The sequence below is a fragment of the Carlito syrichta genome, unplaced genomic scaffold, assembly GCF_000164805.1.
Source record: "Carlito syrichta isolate Samal-C Ts95f unplaced genomic scaffold, Tarsius_syrichta-2.0.1 Scaffold303019, whole genome shotgun sequence".
NCBI classification, from domain to species: Eukaryota; Metazoa; Chordata; class Mammalia; order Primates; family Tarsiidae; genus Carlito; species Carlito syrichta.
This window is the reverse complement of record NW_007247115.1, coordinates 237,803-264,704: the sequence shown is the minus strand read 5'-3', so window position 1 is coordinate 264,704 and position 26,902 is coordinate 237,803. Positions and strand designations below refer to the sequence as shown.

Below are 26,902 nucleotides of genomic sequence, written 5' to 3'. Positions count from 1 at the left end.
ATATGAGGTAAAAACAATCTATCAAAACTAGTAATAAAAATAATTTTCCATTACTGTAATTACATAAACTCTTAAATTAGTCTTTTTTTAAATAACCATTTTAAAAATGGATTACTTGGAAGAATTTTTTCATATAAATTCCAATACTTCTGACTTTGGTTATGTTAGTCTAAAACTTGAGCAGAATATAAGTTAGAGAAAGAGAACTGTTTTATGTTTTCATACATCCACCCATCTAGCCATTTAATTCCCAAAACAATAATTAAGTCATTCTGCATTCATGTTAATGCTTTTAAAAGATGCAACATAAATTTTTAATTTAAAAAAAAATTGCCTATGCAGCAAGTGCACTGAGGTGGGTGAAGGTGTGTGTAAACCAACAAGAACAAATAAGCCCACACATAAAAATACAAAGCATGAGAAGTTAAAAAGAAAATTTAAGACTCATTGTTTAGCAGGAAGGAACAATACAATTACTTTATCCCCAAAGGAATGCCAGTTATTAACAAAATAAATAAAATGAAATATTTACTATGAACTTCTAACCTAAAGATGAAGAACATATGGTTAGCTAATAATGGTAAACAATTCATGCAGTTATGTCAGTAAAAAAGGGAAGCAATATTGCACTAAAAGGGGAACCTTTTAGGACTAATCCACCTCCTTCATTGACTCAAAGTAACCAGCCATTTCCTGTACGCGTTGGCAAATCTGGCTTGTTCTACATTCCGGCAAGTGGACAATACTTGATCAATGAACTTGTGCTCCATTTCTAGGCCTAGGGAATCCGGAGCTGGGGTCCGCTTCAGGCGTTTGGTTTCCTGGGAATAGCCTTGCTTGCTAGTGTCATTCAGTCCATCCACTTCCATTGCCTGAGACAGTTGGGGGCCTGCTGGGATAAGGTGCAAGTCATTCAAAGTCCCCACAGGACTGTCTACAGGTGACAACTGGGTCATACTGTGAAGAAACCTACCATTTAAGTGATGCTGAAGATAGAAAACATGCCGCCTGTGACAGAGGAGAGGGAGGAAAAAAAAAAAAGAAAATCACATCACAAAGTCAAGATTTTCAGGAAATACACACAAAAGAGTTGGCAATTTCAAAAATACAGTACTCGGTTCACTGTTCACTTTACAACCCAGAGGACAAACCTTAAGACAGATAAACTGCATAATGATAGAGTCAGCTAGAAAACTGGCCTGTGTAAAACAAGCCTATCTCATTTTATTGTGCTTTCCTTTAATGTACTTCATGGATGCAACTTTAAAAAAAAAAGGAAGGTTCGTGGCAATCTTGCAAGTAAGTCTTATAGGTGCCATTTTTTCCAACAGAATATGCTCACTTTCTACCAATGCTACATTTTGGTAATTCTCTTAATATTTCAAAATTTTTCATTATTATCTACTTCGGTGATCTGAGCTCAGTAATCTTTAATGTTACTATTGTAATTGCTTTGGCGTGTCACATACAACACACATATAAGATGGCAAAATGAATCAATAAATGTTGTGTCACGTGTTCTGACTGCTTTACCGACTAGCTGTTTCCCCATCTTCCTCCTTACCCAGGCCTCCATATTCCCTGAGATACAACAATATTGAAATTAGGCCAATAAATAATGCTACAATGGCCTCTGAAATATTCAAGAGAAAGGAAGAGTAACACATCTCTCATTTTAAATCAAAAGTTAGAAATGATTAAGCTAAGTAAGGAAGACATGTCCAAAGCTGAGACAGGCTAAAAGCTAGGCCTCTTGCACCAAAGAGATAGCCAAGATGTGAATGCAAAGGAAAAGTCCATGAAGGAAATTAAAAGTGCTACTCCAGTGAACACACAAATGGTAACGTGAAAGTTTTATTGCTGATATCGAGCCCATTTTAGTGGTTTGGGTAGATCATCAAACCAGCCACGGCATTCCTTTAAGCCAAAACCAAATCTAGACAAAAGTCCTAATGCTCTTCAATTCTAAGAAGGCTGAGAGAGGTGAGGAAGCTGCAGAAGAGTTTGAAGCCAGCAGAGGTTAGCTCATGAGGTTTAAGGAAAGAAATAATATCCATAAAGCTTCAAAGGAGAGGCTGATTCTCTTAGTAGGGGTTAATGCAACTAGTCACTTTAAGTAGAAGTCAATGTTCACTTACCATGCCAATAATCTTAGGGGCCTTAGGAATCATGCTAAATCTACTTTGCCTGTGTTCTATCAATGAGAAGTCTGGATAAAAGGAGAAATGCTGACAGCACATCTGCTTACAGCATGGTTTACTGAATGTTTTGAGCCCAAGGTTGACACCTACTGCTCAGAAAAAAAAGATTTCTTTCAAAATATTACCACTCATTGAAAATGCACCCCATCACCCAAGAGCTCTGATGGATACGCAAAAGATTAATGTTGTTTTCATGCCACTAACACAAAACCCATTTTGTAGCCCATGGATTAAGGAGAAATTTCAACTTTCAAGTCTTGTTATTTAAGAAATACATATTGTAAGTTATAGCTACCATAGATAGTGATTCCTCTGATGGATCCGGGCAAAGTAAATTGAAAACCTTTTGAAAAGGACTCACCATTCTAGATGCCATTATGAACATGTGTGATTCATGGGAGAAAGTCAAAATATCAACATGAATAAGAGTTCGGAAGTCAAGCTAATTCCAACCCTCATGAATGACTTTGAGGGATTCAAGACTTCACTTGAGAAAGTCACAGCAGATATGGTAGAAACAGCAAGAGAATAAGAATTACAAGTGGAGCCTGAAGAAGTGACTGAATTACTGCAATCTCATGATAAAATCTGAACACATGAGTAGTTGTCTCTAATGGATGAACAAAAAAAGTGGTTTCCTGGGATGGAATCTACTTCTGATGAAGATGCTGGAAATACTGTTGAAATGACAACAGAGGATTTAGAATATTATATAAACTTAGTTGATAAAGCAGTGTCAGGATTTGAGAGGACTGACTCTAATTTTGAAAGAGTTCAACTGTGGGAAAAATGCTATCAAACAGCATCGCATGCTATAGATAAATCTTTCATGAAAGGAAGAGTCAATCGATGAGGCAAATTTTATTGCTATCTTATTTTAAGAAATTTCCACAGCTAACTCCAACCTCCAGCAACAACCACCCTGATGAGTAAGCAGCCATCAACATCAAGGCAAGACCCTCCACTAGCAAAAAGATTATGACTAGCTGAAAGTTCAGATGCTTTTTAGTATTTTTAAGCAATAAAGTATTTTAATTAAAGCATGTATGTTTTTTAGACACAGTACTACTGCACACTTAACAGACTACAGTATAGTATAAATATTACATTCATATGCATTAAGAAACCAAAGCACTCAGGTGACTTGCTTTGTTGTGATATTCACTTTATTGCAGAGGTCTGGAACTGAACCTGTATCATCTATGGGGCATGCCTGTAGCAACACAAATCTATAACATCAAAACAACCTGCAAGTTAAGATCTATTTTCTCTCTTGAAAAAGTGAAATAACAGTGTTTTGGTTTTATGATAAAAAGAGAATTTTCTACTAATAAAGGTGCCAAAGAGTGGAGATTGTCTTCTGAATATATTTACCAAGAAATTGCAGCTGACGAAGTCTTAACAGCCTACATTAAAATACTACACTTAAGAAAGGGGGAAATACACAAATAACTTCCGAAAAACACATATTTTTTAAATGCCTACCTCCTGCCTAGCACAGGTAAATCTTTTGTTTACAAACAGAATCCTGTGGCTAAAAGTAGAATCTGTATTTATGAAGATGAAGATGCCTCCAAATAAAGGAAGATCCAAAATAAATGAAGCTAGGAAGGGGTTCACATCCCTGGACTTCATTCCAACCTGAAATTTACTTTATTGTCAAAGGTACTCACGACACATGTAAATAGGCTGCTAACCCTCTTTTATTCCTTCCCACTAGTCTTTCCCTACTGCCAAAAAGAAATTCTCTTCCCAGAACTTTGGGAGCCCATGGGTTCGAGACCAGGCTACTTGGCAAGACCTCGTCTCTACAATAAAACAAAACAAAACAAAACAATTAGCTGGGCGTGGTAGCGTGTGCCTGTAGTTCTGGCTACGTGGAAGGCTGAGGCAGAAGGATCGCTGGAGCGCAGCAGATTGATGTTGAGGTGGCCGTGAGTGTGCCACTGCACTCCAGACTGGGGGACAGAGTGAGATTCCAACTCAAAAAAATAAAGTAAGAAAGAAATGCTCTTGCACTGTAAACAAAAAGTATCAAGAGATTATATTTAAGGTAAGTTATTTGTAGACCATCAGCACTAGAAAATGATAAAGCTTACTTTATTCTCAGGGTCTAATCAACAGTCTCAATCCTGACTGTGAATCAAAATTACGTGTTAAAAGTTTTTTCTTTTTTAAGAAAATAGATGGCAGCACTCCTTTCTATAAATGCTAAATATCATGATCTCCAAAGAGGAAGTCCAGAAACTTTTGCCATACTTTTTCTTGTTTGTGTTTCATTTTGAAATAACACAGATTATTCTTTTGCGCAGTCAAGGTTGAATAGGACCATCCTAAGCCATAGGCAGAGATCTTCATGAGGATCTCTAATTTCTCCCTTTTCTTCTTTTTGGCAATACAATTCTTTCCTCATCTGGATGAGGATGATGATGATGACGATGATATAGCAACACAAGCCCTTTGGCACTCACTCAGGCAAAGTGCCACAGTCAGATGACCATGTTTATGTAAACAGCTAGGAATCAGGTACAATACTTTCTGTATTTCTCATATGGACATGCATAGTTTCATGCAGGAAATAAATTTTCCCTTCTCTTACCTATGACACCAAAGAGTTTCATGTCCTGGGTAGGAACCAATAAGATCAGTGCTGAATTCAACTTCTTCTTCTAGAAGATGGGGAAGATTTATCCTTGATTCTTCCGCTAAAGCTGATGCTGATTCATCTTTTGGAAGAACTAGGGCTGGCTCACTTCTCAAAGGGTTTTGCTCCAATACAGAACTGTCCTTCACAGTCTGGCTAATCAAAGACTTTAGCAAAAACTGGCGGTAGTGAAATCCACTGTGGTCTGAGACGTGCATAGATGCCCAATGTTTAGTAGAAGATAGTTCATCAAGAAGAATCTTGAAGGAAGAAAAAAAGGGAAGTAAGTACTCCCAAAGGTTTTTCTATCTCCATTAGTGCCTCTAATTTCTCCTTTTTCTTCTTTTTAGTAATACAATTCTTTCCAATATTTTACATAAAATGTTCAGCACAGTGCTGTCACTTAGTGGAAGCCTAATACATGCCAGTTTTCCCTTTCAATTATAAATGATAATTTTTTTTTTAAACCACAGAACTTGAGGACTTGTCATTCTTTCCCTGGACCTTGACTAATCTCATTCTGACCAGCACACACAGAGAAGAAAAGCCAATTTCTAAAATAATGATGAGTATTAGGATATTCATTTATAAGTAATGCTGACGCAAAATGCAAAATATAAATTCAGAGGTTACTTTGAATAAACTTTCTTCTATATTTAATAAATATGTACCATATCTAACTTCTTATCTGTTCAACGATAAACTCAATGTAATTATTTGTTCTTCACTATAAAGTGCTATGAGGGCAGAGACCATGTCTGTCTTGTTCACTACTTAATTCTGAGGGGCTAGCACAAAAACATGATACATGAATAACAGGATTTTTCAAGAGCTCATGACTTTCACTATTGATCTCAAACTCAATACCAATGATAAATGGGTTTAAAAATAGATAAATAAAATTCTGTAGTAAACTGTTTAAATCTTTGTAGTACCAATCCAGCAAATAAAGAATTTCAAGTAAAATAATTTTTAAAAGCAGCATTTATGAAAAAAAATTATTTGACAGTGTTTTGGACAGGTAGCAAAATGAGTCTTGATCAGTGAAAGGTATATTGAGAGCCTACCATGTTCCATCAGAGGATTTTCAGACCAGCTAAGGAAAAAAGACATACACTGTGAACAATACAGACAGCACAATGCCAAATAACACCTTTACCTACTTGTCAAGGGTCCCAGGTAAATGCTTTCTCCTATACCAAAATTCTCTCTTTATTTCTTACACCCCTTTTCTTCCTTAGACGAAATCTCTTTTCTAAACCTCCATGATGCTTGTGTATTCCATCACATATATTTATGAATTTTCAGTGCATCTCTTCATTCTCACTAAACTCTGCAAGATAGTTATTCATTCCTAATTGATATTTCATTTCCCTATACTCAGGGGCATCAGAGTATATATAGATATTTTATGAAAGAATGAATGAACAATTTAATGAATAAAGTGATTAGTACAAACGATTAAGATTACTTCCAGCCAGAATGAGCAAGTTACAAATGATTAAATATCTCTAAGTTCTAACGAGTTTATTCATAGCTACCTAAATTTACTCCAGAGGCTATAGCTGGCAAGTCTCTGAGAAACGCAAAGCAAGATTGTTTGATTTTAAAAGGTGAGGAAAAATAGCACCAGATAAACTTGTACCTAAAAGGAAAATTAATCTTAAGGTTATTACATTTTTAAAGAATTAACCTGCAGAGCATTTAGGTTATAAAACAGACTTTAAAATTTTGGTTCAGCTTCTTAAGATGAATTGAAACGAGTACTCCAGTTGTTTAAAATGAACTTACATGACACAAAACATATGCAGATTTTTTTTCTTACTGGATATTTCTATGTATAAAATTGCAATTTATTGCTTAAATTTGAGATAAAAATAGCACTTAAGAGGGAGAATCCAAAAAAATCCAGAATTATCTTTTGGCGGGCAAGCCCCTTGTAGCAAACTTGGAATTTGTTCCTCTGGATCAACTGGTCAATCAAAGTTTTTACCTGGAAGTTTTGAGAAGGTTGGGTTATGATTTGAGGAAGAAATATCCAATAAGTTGTGGCAAACAGGTGACTAGTTCTTCTATCATGACAACTCACCTGCCCACACTACACTGAATATTCAGAAATTTTTCACCAAAAGCAGCATGACCTCCATACCTCACTCTCCCTATTCAGCCTATTTCGCCCCAAGTGACATTTTTAGTTTGTTTGTTTCCCTGGATGAAAAAAGTCCTCAAAGGGAAATGCTTTGCCAAGGTGGAAGAAGTGAACAAAAAACAACAAAAACAATAAAGGCATCATGACTGACAAGTTCAAAAACTGTTCTGAGCAGTGGAAAAAGTATTTCCATAACTCTATTGCATCAGAAAGTACTCTGAAGGTGACTGAAGTTTAAATATGTAAAAATAAATACACAATCTCTTATAAATTCTGGGTTTTTTGGGGTCCATCCCTCCTGTAGATGAAGGTTTTTTTGTTTTGTTTCGTTTTGAACAAAATCAATTTAATTTCTTTTAAAAAATTCTTAGACTTGCCAGGTGTGGTGGCTCATGCCTGGAAGCCCAGCACTACTTTGGGAGGTGGAGGTGAGAGGACTGACTGAGCCGATGGGTTTGAAAACAAGCTGGGCAATTTGGTGAGACCTCGTCTCTACAATAAATTTTTAAAAATTGGCCAGGTGCCAAGGCGTGTGCTTGTGGTTCCAGCTACTTGGAAGGCTGAGGCAGAAGGATCACTTGAGCCCAGCAGGTCGAGGCTGTGTTGGCCATGAATGTGCCACTGCACTCTAGCCTAGGTGACAAGTGAGATTCTTACTCAAAAAAAAAAAAAAAATTCTTAGACAAGAGAAAAGCCTACTATATTCTTTTCCTTAAGATATAAAGATTCATATTAAACCAAAGAAGAAAATTTAACAGGAATTTCAAGGCATTTTCTAATTAGAATAAAAAGGTATACAGATATAAACAATGATTTTTTTAAAAGACAGCAATTATTTTTAAGCTATCTGAAGATACTATATAAAAATATGGCTTAAATATAAGGTACTGACAGAATAAATGACCTTTATATGATATGCCTTAAATGTCCTTATTTTTTCCCAATTTCCCTATAAAAAAGTGAATGAGTGAATAAATAAGCTATAAGAAAAGTGTAGCTGAAGAACTATGAAATAGAGGGATAACAGGTTGAAAATGAAAGACTACATGCCACCAGTCTTCTAAATTTCTAAAAAAAACAGCATTTAACTTTTCTTCTGATTATAAAAGTGATACAAAATGGTCACTATAGAAACAATATAAAAAAAGCAGACAAAAAAAAGGACACTATGCAACAATATAAAAAAGCAGACAAAACTCATCCATTATTCTATTGGCCAGAGATCACTACTCTTAACATTCTGGCATAAGATCAATCTTTCAGGTTTTTTTCTATATATGTATATGCACAGTTTAACACAAATTTAGAATTCTCTTTTGTATTTATTTCATTCCACTTCAATTATAAACATATTCTTATGACATAAAATGCTATTCTATAACATATTTCAACTCTTGCATATTAGATCACAATTTAACCATTCCTCTATGTTCCTACTCTTGCATAAGTAGCATTCACATATAAATCTATGTACTATCTATTTAGGGGAAATTTCTAGAAATATATTTGCTGGAACCAAGAGAAAAATCTTATAAGGCTCTTGATATATACTGTCAAAGTACCCCCCAGAAAGGTTGTATAATCTGTGTTCCTACTGGAAGAACATGCTAATGCCTATTTCCTAAATTTGTCATAAATACTTTAATCTTCACTAATTTAAAAAGGAAAAAATCATGTTTCATTTAATTTATATTTCCTCAATTATCATTAAGGCTAAATATTTTTTCTCAGATGATTTTTTGTTTCTTCATTTATGAAGTAGCTATTTTGCCTAATCCTCTGCATTTATGAACTGCCTAATATACTATTTGTGATAGTCATTATTTACCTTGTGAGTGTGTAAGAGATCTTTATATATTAAAGATATTAAGTATCTGTTATATGTGTTGTAAATATTTTTCTCAATATATTACTGCAATTGATTTTTAAAATTCTTTTTATTTTGAAAGCAAGTCAGGAAAAATTATTTTTTCTTTCCCTCCTCGCAGGTCTATTGAGGTATAATTGACAAGTTAAAACTGTGTATATTTATGGTGCACAACAAAATTAACATTTTAAAGTATATATTATGAAATGATTAACACAATCAAGCTAGTTAACATGCTCATCACCTCACAGCTATTTTCTTTTATTTATGCTAAGAACATCTGATCTGTTCTCTTAGAAATGTTTAGGTATACATTATTAACTATAGTTACAAAGTTCCACAATAAATCTCCAGAACGTAATCATCATCCCTGAAACTCTGTACTCTCTGATGAGCAACTTCCCATTTCCCACCCCTCCCCCTACTCCTGCTATCACAACTCTATTCTCTGTTTCTGTGAGTTCAATATTTTTAGACTCCACATATAATTTAGATCATGCATTATCTGTCTTTCTGTGCCTGGCTTATTTTATTTACCATAACATCTTCCAGGTCTCTTTTCTTCTTTATATGGGTTTTTATTACATTTTATTCCATATTGGTAGATGAAATTTTAAAATATATCAGCATTACAAATTGAACAACGAATCCTTTCTTCTATGTGAAATGCCACATTCATCATTAATGAAACCTGTACATATTATGTATTGGGATTTGTTTCTGGGCTTTATAGTCTATTCCATTACTGAGTCTATTTTTGAAACAGTACCGGTTTTAATTACTCTATCTTATTGACAATCTAATAATATAATATAATAATAATAATCTAATGATAGTTTCTTATTTTTCTATTTTTTCCAACAATATCTTAGCTATTCTTGAAGCTTTATTCTTTCCAATGAACTTGAGAATCAATTTTTGAAGTTGAAAAATAAATCAGTGGTTTTTAGTAAATTCACAGAGTTGTGTAGCCATTGTTATCCCCTCACAAAAAAATTCTCATTCCTATTAAGAAGTCACTTCCCCTCTCCTCTTCCCCAGCCTCTGGCACCCACTAATCTGCTTTGCCTGTTCTGAACATGCCATATAACTGGAATCATACAATATGTGGCCTGGAATCTGCTGCTTTTAATCAGCAAAATGTTTTCAAGTTTCATCTACATTATAACATGTATCAGTATTTCATCCCTTTTTTTATGGCCAATATTTCATTGTATGGATATACCTCATTTTGTTTTTCATTCTTCAGATGATGTACATTTGGGTTGTTACTATTTTTTTGGTATGAACAATGTGGCTACAGACATTCTCATATAAATTTTAGAATGAAATGGTTTCGGCTATCCTGGGTATAAATCTAGGAGTGAAAATTGTAGGGTCATATCCAGTAGTTCTTCTTTCCCCCCCAAGAATACAATATTCTTATTAACTGTAGTTGTTTTCATATTTGGCAATAATATGTTTAATTTTTTAAGGAAATACCAAACTGTTTTCCACAGTGGTTGCACCATTTTACGTTGCTATCAGTCATATATAAGGGTTCCAATTCCTCCACATCCTCATCAGCACTTATTATTGTCTGTATTTTAGCCATCCTAGTTGTTGTGAAGTGGTACCTCACTCATTCCGTTTTTAACTTGCATTTCGCTAATGATAATGATGCTAAATATCTTTACATGTCTTTACTGGTAATTTGAATATCTTTTTTGGAAATATGAGAGCATGTGTTTTTTCAGGTGAAGCACCATATTAACTTTTAGACTGTGGGTCTTTTGTCCAAACCTACCCTCAAAACTAAGAATATTTAAAAATTCATATAATTACATGTTCATTTAAATATGTGAACATCTGGTCAAGTGCCATGACTCACATCTGTCATCCCAGCACTTTGGGAAACCAAGGTGGGAGGTTTGCTTGAGCCCTGGAGTTCAAGACCAGCCTAGGCAACATAGAGAGACCTCATCTCTACAAAAATAAAATAAAAAATATTAGCTGGGTACAGCCGCTCACACCTGTAGCCCTAGCACTTTGGGAGGTGGATCACTTGAGCCTAGGAGCTCGAGGCTGCAGGGAGCTGCAGCCCACGTGACAAATTGAGACCCTGACTCAAAAATATAAAATAAATAAGTAATATGCAAACATCATAGGAAGTATAAAGTATAAAATGAAAGTCTCTTAATTCCACATCCTAACACTATTAACTATATTTTACTCTCTCACCTTTTTTCTGACTAAAAAACTAATACATGCTTATTATCAAAAATACAAGAAAAATATCCATAACAACACTGCTATGTGTAAGTATGCACAAATATCTGCTGAGCACTTACTATGTGCACTGTTCCAAACTGTTCCACTGTTTGCTATCTCATTCAATACTAATATATATATTAAAAATCATATTTGGCCTATCATACTTAATTTTATATCCCTAACCCTATTGTGAACATTTTTCTTTGAGCTAAAATATAATTTTTAGTCAAAACAAAATACTCCAATTTGTGATGAGCTGTAACAACAAATCCCTCACTACTGGAGGTTATAGTTTTTCACTACTATAAATGCCACTTTTACACATCAAACTTTCATATTTAGTAGTCAGTGTTTATTCAGCATTTAGTAAGAGCACTGTGATAGCCACTTTACATGGAGTCTTCCACTCAATTTGTGCCACTCAACGAAACAGGAACTCTCATCACCCACATTTTACAGATGAGGGAGCTCAAAGTTACAGAGGCTAAATAACTTCCTCAAGGAAACTGGTGGTGAAGTCAGGATGCAAAGCAGGTCTATATAACCATGGAATGGAGCCTTTGATCACTACTCCGTATTTATCTCCCATTATTTCTTAAGGGGGAGTTCCTGGAAACAGAACTCTTAAAGACAATACTGTCTTTAAAAAAAAAAAAAGTGTTGCCATGTTGCCTTTCAGTAAGATTATAACAGTCTTTACAATGCTCATTTTCATATTCTTACCAATACTGGATACCAGCACTTTAAAAAAGAATTTCAAATTTTCTAAGTTAAAAAAAAAAAAAAAATCAGCTCATTTTACTTTTGTTTTTAATCACTTATTTGTGATTATCTCCTCTAATAGACAAAATATAGTAGAACCTGTTCTCCTAGCTGAGTCCAGTGGCTTTTAACAACAAAAAAGAGATTTTTGCAAATTTAGTATTTTTACTGAAAACACAACTGAGAGATGACTTAGTAGCAAGTAGTGACAGGAAGAATGCTAATTCCTGCTCCCAGGTCAGGAGTGGAGACAGGCAGCTGAGCTAACACACCACTAATGCGTTATCTTTAACATCAGGTGGTCTCAGTAACAAAGAATTTCACTTTGGCCCCTTGTTCCTGATTTGAAGAGGTTCACATCACCGCAAAAAAAAAAAAAGTCCAGAGACAATCTCAGTTCACCTGGACTCTACTTCTTTTTTATTGCCAATACTCCCCATGCCACTCCTCTCTCCCCACACTATCAAGCTGTGGTTCTGAGATGATGGGATCTAAAGCACTTCATATCCCCCCACAACCCACCACATAACTTGCACTCTTCCCGACTAGGGCTATGTAGTTTCCTTCCAGCTGTTTCCAATGAGCCCAGTCTGAATGAAGAGCCATACCTCTGTGCTCCCACTGTATCCTGAGCTTCCTTCAGTTTCCACAAGTGTCAATATGCTTTGTAATTGTTCTACTTCCTCAACTAGATTTCCAATTTGTTGAGAGCAAGTGCCTTGTCTCCACTGCCACACCCAGTTTATAGGACAGTGCCTGGGAATGATAGGCTTTTGTACTTTTTTCATGAATAACTACACTGAGTTGATCAAGCAAACTGATAACCACTTTCACCTGAACTTTCTATCTGTGGGGGAACAGAAAAACTAAAATTGAGTGACCCTCTATTAGATGCCAGTAATTCACACAAATCAATTCAAATAACTCTCACCATAATCAACCGAGGCAGGCAAAAGTTTCCTGTTTTATAAATGAAAACATTAAAGCCTTGTTTCCCACACATAGTAGGGTCAGAATCTGAACCCAAGTCAATGTGATTCTATGCCTTTGCTCTTTATACTATTAGAAACTCAAAGCTATTATCTACTGGAAGGGACAGGTTACTCTTCCACAACTGTTGACTTAACATTCCTTGGAAGTAAAAACTCTTCTAGAACAAAAACTCTATTAGTTCTAGAGATATACCTGGTTAGGAAACAAAGAGGAGAAAGGAAACCTGGGAAAGAAGATGTGGGAAGAGGAGCATGGTAAGGTAAACATTTCTCTACGAGATCTGAAAGCATCACTTGGGATACTCTGAACTCCCAAGCCTGAGAAGTTGTTGGTTGCGTATACTAGTTTATGGCACTGTGACATCATCAGAAGAAAAGAAAAAAACTGAGACGCTGAAATATGCAAGAGGGAGCACAAGGGATACCTGGCACTCATTCTGATGAACAAGTGGTATAACTATAGCTATGTCTAAGCCATTAGAATTCTCTGGAAATTTCCACTTCCTCATTTCTAAACTTTAAGGATTAGGCTGTGAGAATTTCTAACCTGGCTCTGTATTCAAATTACCCCCGAGCCTGTGGAAAATACTGATCTCTAGATCCCACCTCATTCTGATTTAGTAGGCCTGGAGTGGGGCTTAGGAATCCCCAGGTAATTTATAGGCTCAGCCGAGTATAAAAACACCTGAGTGAGATCGTATATCGCTGCCATTCTCTCATCATTTCTAGGAGAGAAAAATGTTAAAGGCTAAAAGAGATGACTCAGTACATTAAGTCACATAACCAAAAACTACCAAGAAATAACAAATTCCTATTCTGAAAGACTTAATAATTCCTTCCTATTTCAAGGTAAAGTAAGTTATGTTCAGTCTTCCTCAACTGGTTAAACCTGCCATTGTTCTACCAATGCTCTAGCCCTTACGAGTATCAAAACCACAGTGGTGGGGAATGCAAACTTTTTTAATTGCTAGGGTTTCTCTAGAGGTATCAGTGTCAATGATTCTCTCAAGTTGCTAGACCATTAGTTCTCCTACTTCTTTAAAGTTCTTCTGAGGATGAACTACTACCAGATTTTAAGGGAAGACAAGCAGTCTCCCCAGGAGGCTGAATAGTAATACCCCTACCTTGACATCTAGCTTGGCCAAGTGCTGTAAAACCCAGATGCGATGGGACCAAGCATTATAGTTGCTTGGGTATCTCCCTGCTGCTTCACCACAGACCTCCATTTCTTCTTGTATTAGTCGCTGTGTCCTTTCTGCAGGAATTGTTCCCAAGTTTCCTTTGGTCACAAAGGAAGGCAAGGAGGTTTCCTGAATTAACTGTTGTAGCACCCATCGCCTGTTAAGGTAGGATATGGGAAACAGAATGAGGAAAGAACATAAACCAGAGAAGAAAACAGCCAGTTTTCATTGATCTTAATTTAATTTCCATTCACAGACAATGCAAAATAATACCTGTCTATAAGCCTTGTTTCCGGGAGGTGGAAAAGGGTTGTTTTGTTGTTTACGAAAATAATTAAATTTAGCAGTATGGATGAGAGGGGAGGTGGAGGATAAACAGAAAAAAAAATCTTTCTAAAACTTTAAAATGTGTCCCCCCAAAAAAAGAACATCAATAGTTCTAAAATGACAATTCCCAAGCTCCATTTGGCCAGGAAATATAAAGGCAATTAGTCTGTGTGTTTGGGGGAGGGAGAGAGGAAGCGGGGAGAGGGAGGAGGAAGATGGGGAGGGGGGAAGAAGGGGGGAAGGGGGAGAGAAAGAGTGTTTGTGTGTGTGTGTGTGTGTGTGTGTGTGTGTGTGTGTTGATGGTAGTGGTGGTGGTGGTAAGGTTATACATTAATGGGTGATAAATATTAGAAAAGAAGTCACGGTTCACATCTTTGATTATATGTGAAGGGGGAAGAAGGGGGGAAGGGGGAGAGAAAGAGTGTTTTGTGTGTGTGTGTGTGTGTGTGTGTGTGTGTGTGTGTGTGGTGGTAGTGTTGGTGGTGGTAAGGTTTATACGTTAATGGTTGATAAATATTAGAAAAGAAGTCACGGTTCACATCTTTGATTATATGTGAGTGCCTAGCCCTAGGTGTATTTGTTTGCAAACAAGAAGCTGCATTCTAACTACTTGCATTAAGCAAAATTTTTATATTATAGCACAAAATCTGGAAGGAAACAAATATAATTAATTATACCATTAAGGTTTCAAAATGTCCTTATCCCTTTGCCTATTTAAGATTCACATTAGCACAAATCTAAACAAGAAGCACTTTAAAAAGTGTTTCTAACTACTGTCTTTAGTTTGTACCAATATTTTACTCAGACAAAAGCATTCTTTTAGACTAACAATTTCCAACCAAAGGTACAGAAAATTGAGTAAGAAAACTCATTTTGTCATTTTTAAATATGGAATTTATTTAATCACAAAATATTACTTTATAAAGAAAATTAGACAAGTCAATAAATTGATGGATGATTGTTCCTTTTCCCTGCCAACATCCCTTTCCAAACCCCCATAGGCAAAATCATATACCTTTCTGTGGTCTACCATCCCAATTTCTAATCAGGAAGAAAACACAACTGACTATGTGGTTTGGAAGAAAGTGATTTGCAATGTTAGTCAAAGGCAAGATTATAGCTGAGACACCTTAAACTGACATAAGGTCCTAAAAATGCTAGGATTTAGGAAAAGTTAGAGTGGTTCAATAAACCAAGAACAGACTTCTTCAGAGTAACTTCTCTACTGATCCCAACCAGCAAGCCCAGACCATCCCATTTTAGTCAAATAACAGTAGTTACATAGGGTCAAAGAGAAGAGGAGACTTTCCAGATAACCAGGATTTTGAGAGTCCTACTGTGTGGTTATTCATCTTGGGCATTTAACCTAAAAATGGTATTTGCATTTATGGTTCTTAGCAACTTTATAGCTCAGCCTACACACTATACACCTCGGCTTCCTCTGTAAGTTAAATTTAATAACCACAACCATCATCACCACCATCTTTTCCAGGGGAACACAACTGAATGCACTTAAAACCTAAGTTGCTCATTATTGTTGAGAATCTAAATGCAATCTCCACAACTGCTTCAGAGAATTAACAGCTAACATCTATTATTTAATATGTGTCAGGTATTGTTGTACTGTTTATATGCATTATCTCATGTAAATTCAACCCTTAACTCTATGTGAGATATGTATAATTATTACTTACATTTTACAAATGAGAAAATTGAGGTTTGGAGAGGTTAAATAATTTCCCATGAACACCAGGTAGCAAGTGAGATAGACCCTACATTTTTTTTTTTTTTTTGAGTCAGGGTCTCATCTGTCACGCAGACTAGAGTGCAAGGGGCATGATCATGTTTTGAGTTTTTAAACAAAGTTTATTAGAGAGAAAAGGGAGAAAAGAAAGGGTGCATGCTGGAGCTGGCATGGGTGAAATAAACTGCCTAGATCCCAGATTTAAACATAGGTAACTTGACTTTAGAATTCATGTTCTGAACCAATATTTGATCTTGCCTCGCATGCAGTATCTCTTTCTCCAGCTATTCTGAATCCTAAGAATAGTCTTTTGTAAATTAACCACACCTGTGAATCCATGTTTCTGGACTCTTTGGAAACTTAGTTAAGGCCAGTTTTCCCAGATGTAAGTCCTTAATTGGATTTAAAGTGCCAGAAAGGATCAGCTCTTTCCTGCAAAAGAAAAAATTTTAAAGCATTACTTTATCCTTCTATCCAAACATTCTACGTAGTTTTTAATAAATTAATTGTGGAAGTGAATTTCTAATAATTAAAAGGAAAAAAATAAAATCAAAACCACTCTGGTGTATAAAACTCTCATAAATGGCACATAAAGTAATCAAGAATGTATTCTCATAACCTCAAAATAACAAATTAATAAGCAGAAAGAAAAGCTCTTAAATCAACAGTGGAACTTTAAACTATTTGGGAGGGGTCAAAGCAGTTTTCTGGCTTGTCTCATTTCCAAAAGTTATGAGACATGACATCATTATCTACAGGATGGATGCAATACAAGTCAAGAATTAGTCTAGTTTCCTAAACAGAACTTGATATGGTCTACTTCATTACAAAACCTCACATACAATAAGCATAATATAATTGAGATGGAAGAAAAAAATCTTTAATCACTACTATAAGCAAATAACTTTATTTATTTTTGAACTTTCCCTTCTACTTTCCCAATATGCATATATATTTTAACATATCATTTTATATTCTACTCTCATTATATCTTAAAAATTTCCTTATGGTTCTATATAATAATCTTTGTAATGAAGAATTTAAATGATCAATCTTGAGCAAATGATCAAAATTATGCTGTAATTTAATGACCTTTTGCCTTACTCTTAGACATTTAGATTGCTCCAACTTTCTGCTTTTTAAAAGAAATCTGGGCTAAGCATGGTGGCTCATGCCTGTAATCCCAGCACTTTGGGAGGCCAAGAAAGGAGGACTGCTTGAGCCCAGGAGTTTGAGACCAGCCTAGGCAACACAACAAGACCTTGTTGCTAAAACAAACAAATTAAAATTAAAATTAAAATTAGCCAGGCCTGGTCCTAGCTACTCAGGAGGCTGACGTGGGAAGACGGCTTGTGCCCAGGAGTTTGAGGTTGCAGTGAGCCATGATTGTGCCCCTTGTACTCCAGTCTGTGTGACAGATGATACTGACTCAAAAAAAAAAAAAAAAAAAAAAGAAAGAAAGAAAGAAAAGAATTCTGGGGGTGGGAGAAAGTTTTGTGCTTATGACTTCTTTCTTTTGTACACTTATTTAGGATAAGTTCCCAAAAAGAGCTGTAACCAGGTAAAATATTTAAATGACCCTTGACATATTAAGACATTCCTTTTTGAAATATAAGCAGCAGAAATAATAGCAATGTAAGATTTTTATTGTTTTTAAAACTGTTCAAGTCCAGCCAAAGCTTCAGTTCAATTACTGTCATTCCTTGGTATCTGTGGAGTTCTGGTTCCAGGATCTCCCAAGAATACCAAAACCCAGGAATGCTCAAGTCCCTGATATAAAGTGGCACTGTTCACATATAACCTATGCACATCTTCTTATATTCTTTATATTATTATCTCTAGGTTTCTTATAATACCTAATACAATGAAATGCTATATAATAGTTGTTATACTATATTGTTTGGGGAATGATGACAAGAAAGAGTCTGTACATGTTCAATTTTTTTCACCAATATTTTCAAACTGTAGTTGGTTGAATTCACAGATGAGGAACCCATGGATACAGAGGACCAACTATATACAGAATGTCATGCAAGGGCTTTCTACATTATTTCTCGGGTAAATGCGATTTATGTTTAATTTCTCAGATAAGGCTTCATGTAAGTGCTGATACTGGGGATTACACTTCCAATTCTCAATGTATCTATAATTTTATGATAAATCAGATAATTTGCTAATATTTGTTCATCTTAAAATGTCCTTCCTGTGGTAAGGTTGACCATTTATTTTAGAGAAGTTACAGCCCCAGAAAACCAGGGTCCAGCTCTTTTATCATACCTACAAAATGGATTTAGTTTCTAAATACCACAATACATTTTCTTTCCAACAGTGATGTACTATTTCTAAATTTTTGATAAGGAAAATAACTTCCTTTTTAATAAAAATGCTAAACATTGATGATAAATACTTGCACTTAATAATTATTGTTAGGTAAGTAATTTTATAAAATAATTTAAAGTGATATCAAGAAGGTTTATGACCACTTTAAATGAATGGATTTATTGATTATTTTCCTTTCCACGTTCAGGAAACCTATTTGTCATTAAAAAAATATATATATATATATTTATTATATATATTATATATATAATGCAACAGTCAATTGTTTTTGAAGTCTTAGATCCTTTTTCTTCTGAAATGCAGTAACATTTTGTTTATATAGTCAGTCAGGATACTTATGAAATAAATGAAAGCAAAAGATTGATCTATGCAATTTTATCTACTTTGTAGAGCAGTGTTTCTCAAAGCAGACTCTGACAGCAGCATCAGCATCATCTGGAACACGTTAGAAATGTAGACTCTCAGGCCTCAGCTCAAACCCACTAAATTTCTGTGGGCAAACCAATCTGTGTTTTAAAACAAGCCCTTCAGGCAATGTAAATTAAAGTTTCAAACATAAGTCTACTGTAGATAATTTGCTGTATTAAGCTTAATTACCATTTACTAAATTTAAGATCTCATTATTTATTTATTTTTTTTGGAGTTGGAGTCTCACTCTGTCACCCAGGCTGGAGTGCAGTGGCACGCTCATGGCTACCACAGCCTCAGCCTGCTGGTGATCCTTCTGCCTTAGCCTTCCAAGTAGCTGGAACTACAGGTGTTGTCACAATGCCCGGCTAATTTTTTGATTTACTGTAGACACAAAGTCTTGCCAAGTTGTCCAGGCTGGTCTCAAACCCCTGGGCTCTGGCAATCCTCTCTCCTTGGCCTCCCAAAGTGCTGGGATTACAGGTGTGAGTCACCATGCCTGGCTGATTTATTATTATTTACAACTGCCTACCTTTATTCACATAGATATCCACATATAAAGGGAGATAAGATTTTCTTCCAAACAAGAGGGAGTCATCTTATAACTGAGTCTTTACATAGTTTCTTAAATTATGGGCACTCTCTTAATATCTTTTTTTTAACTTTTAAATTTTTTATTTTAAAGATGTGGGGTACAATTCAGGATTAGTTATACAAATGTTCATTATGCAGGTACCCTTGTTGATGAGGTGTGCCCCCACTTCCCCTGGCAGTTTCCCTTAATTGTCAATCCCATCCCCCCTCCCCTGGCTGTTACCCACTACTGCCAATCCCTTATAATATTATGATAATTATTCAAGGTCCACTTATGAGTGAGAACATATGGTACTCTGTTCTTTGTTTCTGTGATAGATCACTGAGTATGACAGACTCTAAATCCAACCAAGTTGCTGTTTGTCCTTCTTCATGGCTGTATAAAATTCCATTGTATATGTACATGTACATTTTTTGAATCTAGTCCAGCTTCGATGGGCAGCAAGGTTGGTTCCATACTTTTGTTATTGTGAATACAGCTGTAACAAACATGTGTGTGCAGGTATCTTTTTTGTAGAATGATTTGAATTCCTCTGTGTATATTTCCAGTAGGGGGATTGCTAAGTCATATGGAAGGTCAATTTCTAGTTTTTTCAGAAAACGTCATACTGTCTTCCAAAGAGATTGTACTAGTTTGCATTCCCACCAGCAATGTAGAAGCGTTCCTTTTTCTCCACATCCTCACCAGCATCTGTTGTTGTTTGTTTTATTAATGATGGCCATCCTGACTGGAGTTAGGAGGTATCTCAATGTGGTTTTGATCTGCATTTCTCTGATGATGAGTAAGGCTGACCACTTCTTCATGTGTCTGTTGGCTGCCAGTATATATTCTTTTGAGAAGTGTCTATTCATGTCTTTTGCCCACTTTTTAATGGGGCTTTTTTTTTTCCTTTGGGCACGTTTGAGTTCCTTGTAGATCTTAGAAGTTAGACCTTTATCAGATATACAGTTGACAAATATTTTTTCCCATTCTGTGGGCTGTCTCTTGATGGTTTCTTTTGCTTTGCAGAAGCTTGTCAATTTGATGAGGTCCCACTTGTCTATCTTATCTCTTATGGCATGGGCACTTGGGGTTTTGATCAGGAATTGGTTGCCAGTTCCAATTTCCATAAGGGTGTCTTTTGCATTTTCTAAGATTCTTATAGTTTGAGGTTTTATGTTTAGGTCTTTGATCCATTTAGAGTTAATTTTTCTGTATGGTGATTGGTAGGAGTCCTGTTTCAATCTTCTGCAGGTGATCAGCCAGTTTTCCCAGTGTCATTTACTGAATAGGTTCTCCTCTCCCCAGTAGTTGTTGGTGGAGGCTTCATCAAAGATAAGTTGGTTGAGATATTGAGGCTTTGCTTCCAGAATTTCTATCCTGGCTTAATATCTTTATTTTGAACAACTAAGTAGTATTTTGGGGAAGAGATCTTAGCTTGAAATAATCTCAACCAATGGTATCTATGAATGCTTTAAAAGATCACATGATAAAATCATAAAAAAGGAATTTAATGGACATTTCTGGGGCAGTACTGAACATTTGTAGGTGTTGGATACTGTTGTAAGATAGTTTTATTTTAAATCACTTTACAAAGAAATACGGTAGGTTAAATTATAATAATCACATAACCTAGAGACGCAATTTTTAAAAAATCAACTGCTTTACTGTATTCAAAGAGCAATCTATATGGCTTGAGATAAAATTTCCTGTTACACATGGATTTAAAAAATGCTGTAGCTCAAACAACTTAAGATATAATATGATGGGCTCTGGAAAACTGTGCTGCAGAACCAAAAAAAAGGCTCTCATAATGACAAAGTCACTAATGCCAGTAAGTCACATGAAGAGACTGAATAAAACTGATTAACAAAATGTGAATAGGAAAATGAAGAATTTATAATTTAAATATTTCACATCATACAGCATTTTAAAGATATGAAACTAAACTGAAATAAATATAAGAAGGTATTTACTTATTTCATGTACATCCCTTAAAGCTTATATACTGCCAGGCGCAGTAGGTCACATCTGTAATCCCAGCACCTGGCAAGCTGAGACGAAAGGACTGCCTGAGCCCACAGGTTCGAGACCAGCCTGGGCAACATGGTGTGACCTCGGCCCTACAATAAATCAAAAAAAAAATTAGTTGAGCGTGGTGGCACACACCTGTGATTCCAGCTTCTTGGAAGGCTGAGGCAGAAGAATGGCCTTAGCCCAGCAGGGAGAGGCTGCGATAGCCATGAGCATGCCAATGCACTCCAGCCGAGGCAACAGAATGAGACTCTAACTCCAAAAAAAAAGCTTACATATTGATATTAGCCTAAAAAATATGTGTGTGTGTGTGTGTGTGTGTGTGTGTGTGTGTGTGTGTGTGTGTGTGTGTCTGTGTGTGTGTGTATTATATACATTTTAAAAAATTTTTTCTTACTGGGGAAATGAGGTGGCTTTATTAAATTTGAGGTGGCTTTATTTTCAGGCATACTAAATAAGCCTAGCTTTTGTTTTCATGTTAAAAATCTTAAGTGGAACATTGCTAACAGAGGAAGAAGGAATGAAGCCAGGGTCATCAAGTAAATGTGAGGAAAACTAGAAGAAAAGGCTGGAAAGGAGCATGAAATGCTACATGTGCAACATTGCTGTGGGATGAAGTTATGCAAATGAAGACTGCCTTTTTAAAAAGATGACAAAAGGATGTATAGCAAAGGATTTTTTAAAAAAACAATAGAATTATAAAAGGAATGAGATCTACATAGCAAATTTTTCAAACAATAAAACTTATTCCTTTAAAATCTTTGCTGAATATTCCACCTACCAATTAAACAGACTATATGAAAAATCTGATCACTTTCCCTTGAAGACTTCTGCTTACTGTTATGAAAATGCGATAGCACTGTAGGTGAAATACATCCATGGGAACCTTTGGGGTTATGAAGGTGAGTAGTATGCTTTCTTTCTCTATACAAGTTAGTGTGCTTTTACATTTCTATAGTTTATTTTTAAAGTTTTTCTGTATTCTCACCATCTCAAACCTCTGCTGTCACTCTAAGATTTTTAAGACACCAGGGGCCATGTGTACCTTGTTCATGGCTAAATCCCCACTGGTTAGCTCAGTACCTGGCACATAGTAAACAATAAACAAACGAATGCCACCTTTCTCTCTCTCAATCTTCAATTATTCTGCCTGAAATAAAAATAACAGTCATCCTCATAAAAACTACCGACCCGATGCGACACGCCAGTAACACAGCACCGATTCTTCTTAGGCTCCTGGGCGCTACTCTGAGCAGCATTACCCTTTATACCAAAAAACTGGTGGACACTATGGGGGAAAAGCAAAAAAAAAAAGTGGAGGAGGTGCTAGAAGAGGAGGAAGAGGAATATGTGGTGGAAAAAGTTCCTGTCGAGTGGTAAAGGGCAAAGTGAAATATCTCCTCAAGTGGAAAGGTTTCTCCGATGAGGACAACATGTGGGAACCTGAAGAGAACTTGGATTGCTCTGACCTCACTGCTGAGTTTCTACAGTCACAGAAAACATCACGAGACAGACAAATCTAAGGGAGGCAAAAGCAAAGTTGATTCTGATTCTGATTCTGAAGATAAGGGAGAGGAGAGCAAACCAAAGAAGAAAAAAGAAGAGTCAGAAAAGCCACGAGGCTTTGCTTGGGGTTTGGAGTCGGAGCAGATTATTGGACTACAGACTCCAGTAGAGAGTTCATGTTCTTGATGAAATGGAAAAACTGATGAGGCTGACCTGGTCCCTGCCAAGGAAACCAATGTCAAGTGCCCACAGGTTGTCATATTTTTCTACAAGGAAAGGCTGATGTGTCATTCCTACTACTCTCAGAGGATGATGACAAAAAAGATGACAAGAGTTAACTCTCCTAAGTACCAGCCCCTGTCACATCTGACTGTGGGTTTCAAGTGGTAAGGGAAGGAGTTCTACTTGTCTTGATACCGTAGAGGTGACTTGAGAAGACGTCCTTTGAAGAGTCAGTACAGTTTCTGTGCCCTGAAGCAACCCAAGTGCTTTAAAGTCATTCCAAGCTGTATAGTTTGCACACCCGTTCCAGTGAAGGGAAGGGGGAAAGTTTCAAGGCTACCCATTTTACACTTTGCTGAGAAAAGCAAAGGGTCTTCTATAAAGGACAAAACTTGCAGAACTGGGTGTGTGAGAGAGCAAAAAGATACTGTGGATCTTCAAAGAGCATCTCCACAACCCACAGCCTTCTTCCCAATAGTGTTAACTCTCCATTTTATAGCATAGCATGTGTGTAGTTTTTGGCAATTACTGGCATATTATTTGAGGGTGGGAGGGTTGGGGTGGGGAAGAAAGGAGATGGTAGGATCATTTTGGTTAAAATTTGGAACCTGATTGGGGAAATGGTGAAGCAATAGAAAGAACGAGCAACTAATGATTTGCTTCTATGTCCAGAATATTTTACCTTTTCAAAAACTGTCACTGGCACCATAAATGAGGACTGCGAGAAACTGTTTAAAAGCTGTGAATAACTGAAACCTATAAGCCATGGTGTTACTTGCCTGACCTTAATGCTATTCTCCACAAAGGACTAAGCCAGTTCATAAGTTACCAAAGCTGCCATCTTAGAGATGGAAACTGACTGAGGAGGGAAAGTCTTTTCTTGGAGAGTATACACAGGTAGATCATTCTGTAGTAGAGGTGCTAATTCCTGAAAGTAGGCAAGAAGACCTTTTCTTTTCCGTTCTGAAGTTATAAATATCAGCTTGTTCATCCAAGCCACTGGCTGAGGTGTTGGGGAAGGGGAAGAGGGTGGCACAGGGGAGTGAGAAAGGACAAGGGCCCATGCTCTTAGGATGAAGAACTCTTGGAGCCTCTCTTTATTGAACGTTGAACTCTGAAATCATTGGTGGCAGGGTTCAGTCACCGATAGCCCAAGTTTCACTGAATTAATTCAAGGGTTGAATTATTTCAAAAGCCTTGGTCTCAGGAGATGGTTAAATTTTCATACTGGGCAGTGGTTCACTTTAAAATACACACACAGACAAAAAAAACCCAAAAACTCATTTTTAAAAAAAATCCTAAGAGTTAAATGATACCCAAAATTCTCTGTGTCTTGAGTACTGAGATCTATCAGCTCTTGGTATTGTCTAGACCTGCACCTAGAGCTACACTGTAAAGTCGTTTAGGCATATATTAGGGTTCTGTGAAAACTTTGTTTAAATGTAAACTTCATATCACATTGCCAGTTTTTGTCTTAATAAAACTATAGATTTAGAAAAAAAAAAACTACCATCTATTGAGCACTTTTCCTGAGTCAGGCACTGTATAAAGTGATTTACATTCTATATCATTTAATTCTCATGACAATCCTGTAAGTAACATTATAGAGCCATATGAAATTGCTGCTATTCAATTTTTAAAAATAAGTTTTGTTCTTCCTTTTTTAAAGACAGTCTTCTCATCTCTGTCACCCAGTCTAGAGTGCAGTGGCACAATCATGGCTCGCTGCAGCCTCAAAACTCAAGCTCCTGTGAGCCTCCTGCCTCAGCCTCCCTAACAGCTGGAACTACAGGCACATGCCACCATGTCTATTTTTTCATTTTTTGTAAAGTCTAGAGATAGAGTCTCACTGTATTGCCCAGGCTGGTCTTGACCTCCTGGACTCAAGAGATTCTCCTGCCTCAGGTTCCCAAAGTACTGGGATTACAGGTATGAGCCACCATACCCAGCCTGAATAAACTTTTTATTTTTATAATAAACTCAAATTTGCAGAAAAGTTTTACAGAGAATTTCCATATGCCATGCACCCAGTTTCCCTACTATTAACATCTTATGTTACGTTGGTACATTTGTGAAAACTGATGAAACAGTATTGATATAATTTTATTGAAAGTCCATACTTTATCTAGAATTCCTTAGTTTTTACCAAATGTCCTTTTTCGATCCTAGGATTCCTTCCAGGATACATAACATTTGACCATTATGTCTCTTTAGGCTCTTCAGATTGACCTGTTTTTTGATGCCTTTGACAGTTTTGAGAGTACTGGTCAGGTATTTTGTCGGATGTTTTTCTCACCATTAGACTGTAGTTACACATTTTGGGGAGAAAGACCGCAATACATCTTATCAAGGGCACATGTTATCAACGTAATTTATCATTGTTGATAATAATCTGGATTATCTAGCTGAGGTCAGGTTTCTTCACTACTTTTTGGAAGGACGTCGCTAATTTTCTGATTCAGTGCAGAGCCCACACTTTAGAAGTACCGAGTAATTCTCTACTTCCTTGAGGGGACTTATCTAGATAAATTAATGGCACATTTGTCCATTGTCTCTTTCATATATATATATATATATATATATATATAAAAATAAATAAATATATATATATAAATAAATAAATATATATATATATATATATACACACAAACACATATATATATTCATTCATTTCAGCATGAACTTATAGATATTCATGTTATACTTTGGGGTATAGTCCTATACTATGTTATTCATTTTGCTGTTTAAAACATTCCAGCTTTGGCCACCAGAAGCTCTTTCAATTGGTTCCTGAGCCCCTTTGACACAGTCCTACCATATTGACTTTTGAGCACTTCCTTACTTTCTGACGCTACAAGATGCACCAAACTCATCTTGTATATTTCCTGCCCTCAACCATTAAAGAGTGTAATGAAACCAAGATCTGAATGCTGGCATTACTTTGCTTTTTATCTACAAAACAACTACAATCTTTGAGAGGTTCAACAACTTATTCAATGCTTCCTAGCTCAAATTATCAGAACCAAACATCAAATCTACATAAAATAAAGTTACCAATAGGCCATGAGTAGAGGACATGAAGCACTGGAGTTTGGTGTCAACTATTCTAGTTGCTAAAAAATGTTTTGCTTACTCTAGGTACATAAACTGAAGAAAATAGGACATTGTTATGAAGTCAATCTCATTCATCAAGTAATTCACCAATTTTCAAAGCAAATTCAGAGCAAAAAAGTATCAGCCATTTAAAAAAAGCTGAATTTTTAAACTATATGTATAATTCACTGAAATCACAGGAAATTAGTTCAAAAACTTATTCTTGCCCCCTTTTTTTCCCCTAAGACTGCAAAACCCATATGTTGAACTAGATATATATTATACCAACTTTCAGCAATCTGAAGAATACAGTCAAAAATCACTCAATGCCTTCCAGGGTTACTGGAGAAGAAACAGACCAACAATTAAACTAAAAGTGCTGAATAGTTGATTTGCAATAGAAACCTTACAGGGTAAGAGCAGTTTACTTCCAAAGTTGGTAGTATTTTGCTTCAAATGTACCCATGATTCTGTGTCTTTATATATCAATCTTACTAATACAAATCAAAATGTACTAGAACACATATCCACAATGGATTATTTAAAAAGTCAAAATTCTCTTTCTACTTATCTAGCAGAAAATTTCTTTTTTTTTTTTTTTTTTG

At 36.0% G+C, this 26,902-nt stretch overlaps 1 protein-coding gene and 1 pseudogene across 1 annotated transcript in view; one reads left to right on the top strand and one right to left on the bottom strand.

Moving 5' to 3' along the window:
* Positions 1–441: 441 nt before the first annotated feature.
* The window catches only part of PTAR1 (protein prenyltransferase alpha subunit repeat containing 1), a 47,183-nt gene continuing 20,722 nt past the window's right edge, over positions 442–26,902 (bottom strand). Inside the window, exons 4-8 of the mRNA XM_021712029.1 lie at positions 16,448–16,552; positions 13,993–14,206; positions 4,801–5,105; positions 974–1,008; positions 442–892 (exon numbers count right to left, since the gene is read on the bottom strand). Coding sequence (XP_021567704.1) covers positions 666–892; positions 974–1,008; positions 4,801–5,105; positions 13,993–14,206; positions 16,448–16,552 — 886 coding nt within the window. The 3' untranslated portion in view covers positions 442–665. The remainder of the gene's footprint in view (positions 893–973; positions 1,009–4,800; positions 5,106–13,992; positions 14,207–16,447; positions 16,553–26,902) is intronic.
* On the top strand, positions 22,767–23,320 carry LOC103259793 (annotated as a pseudogene).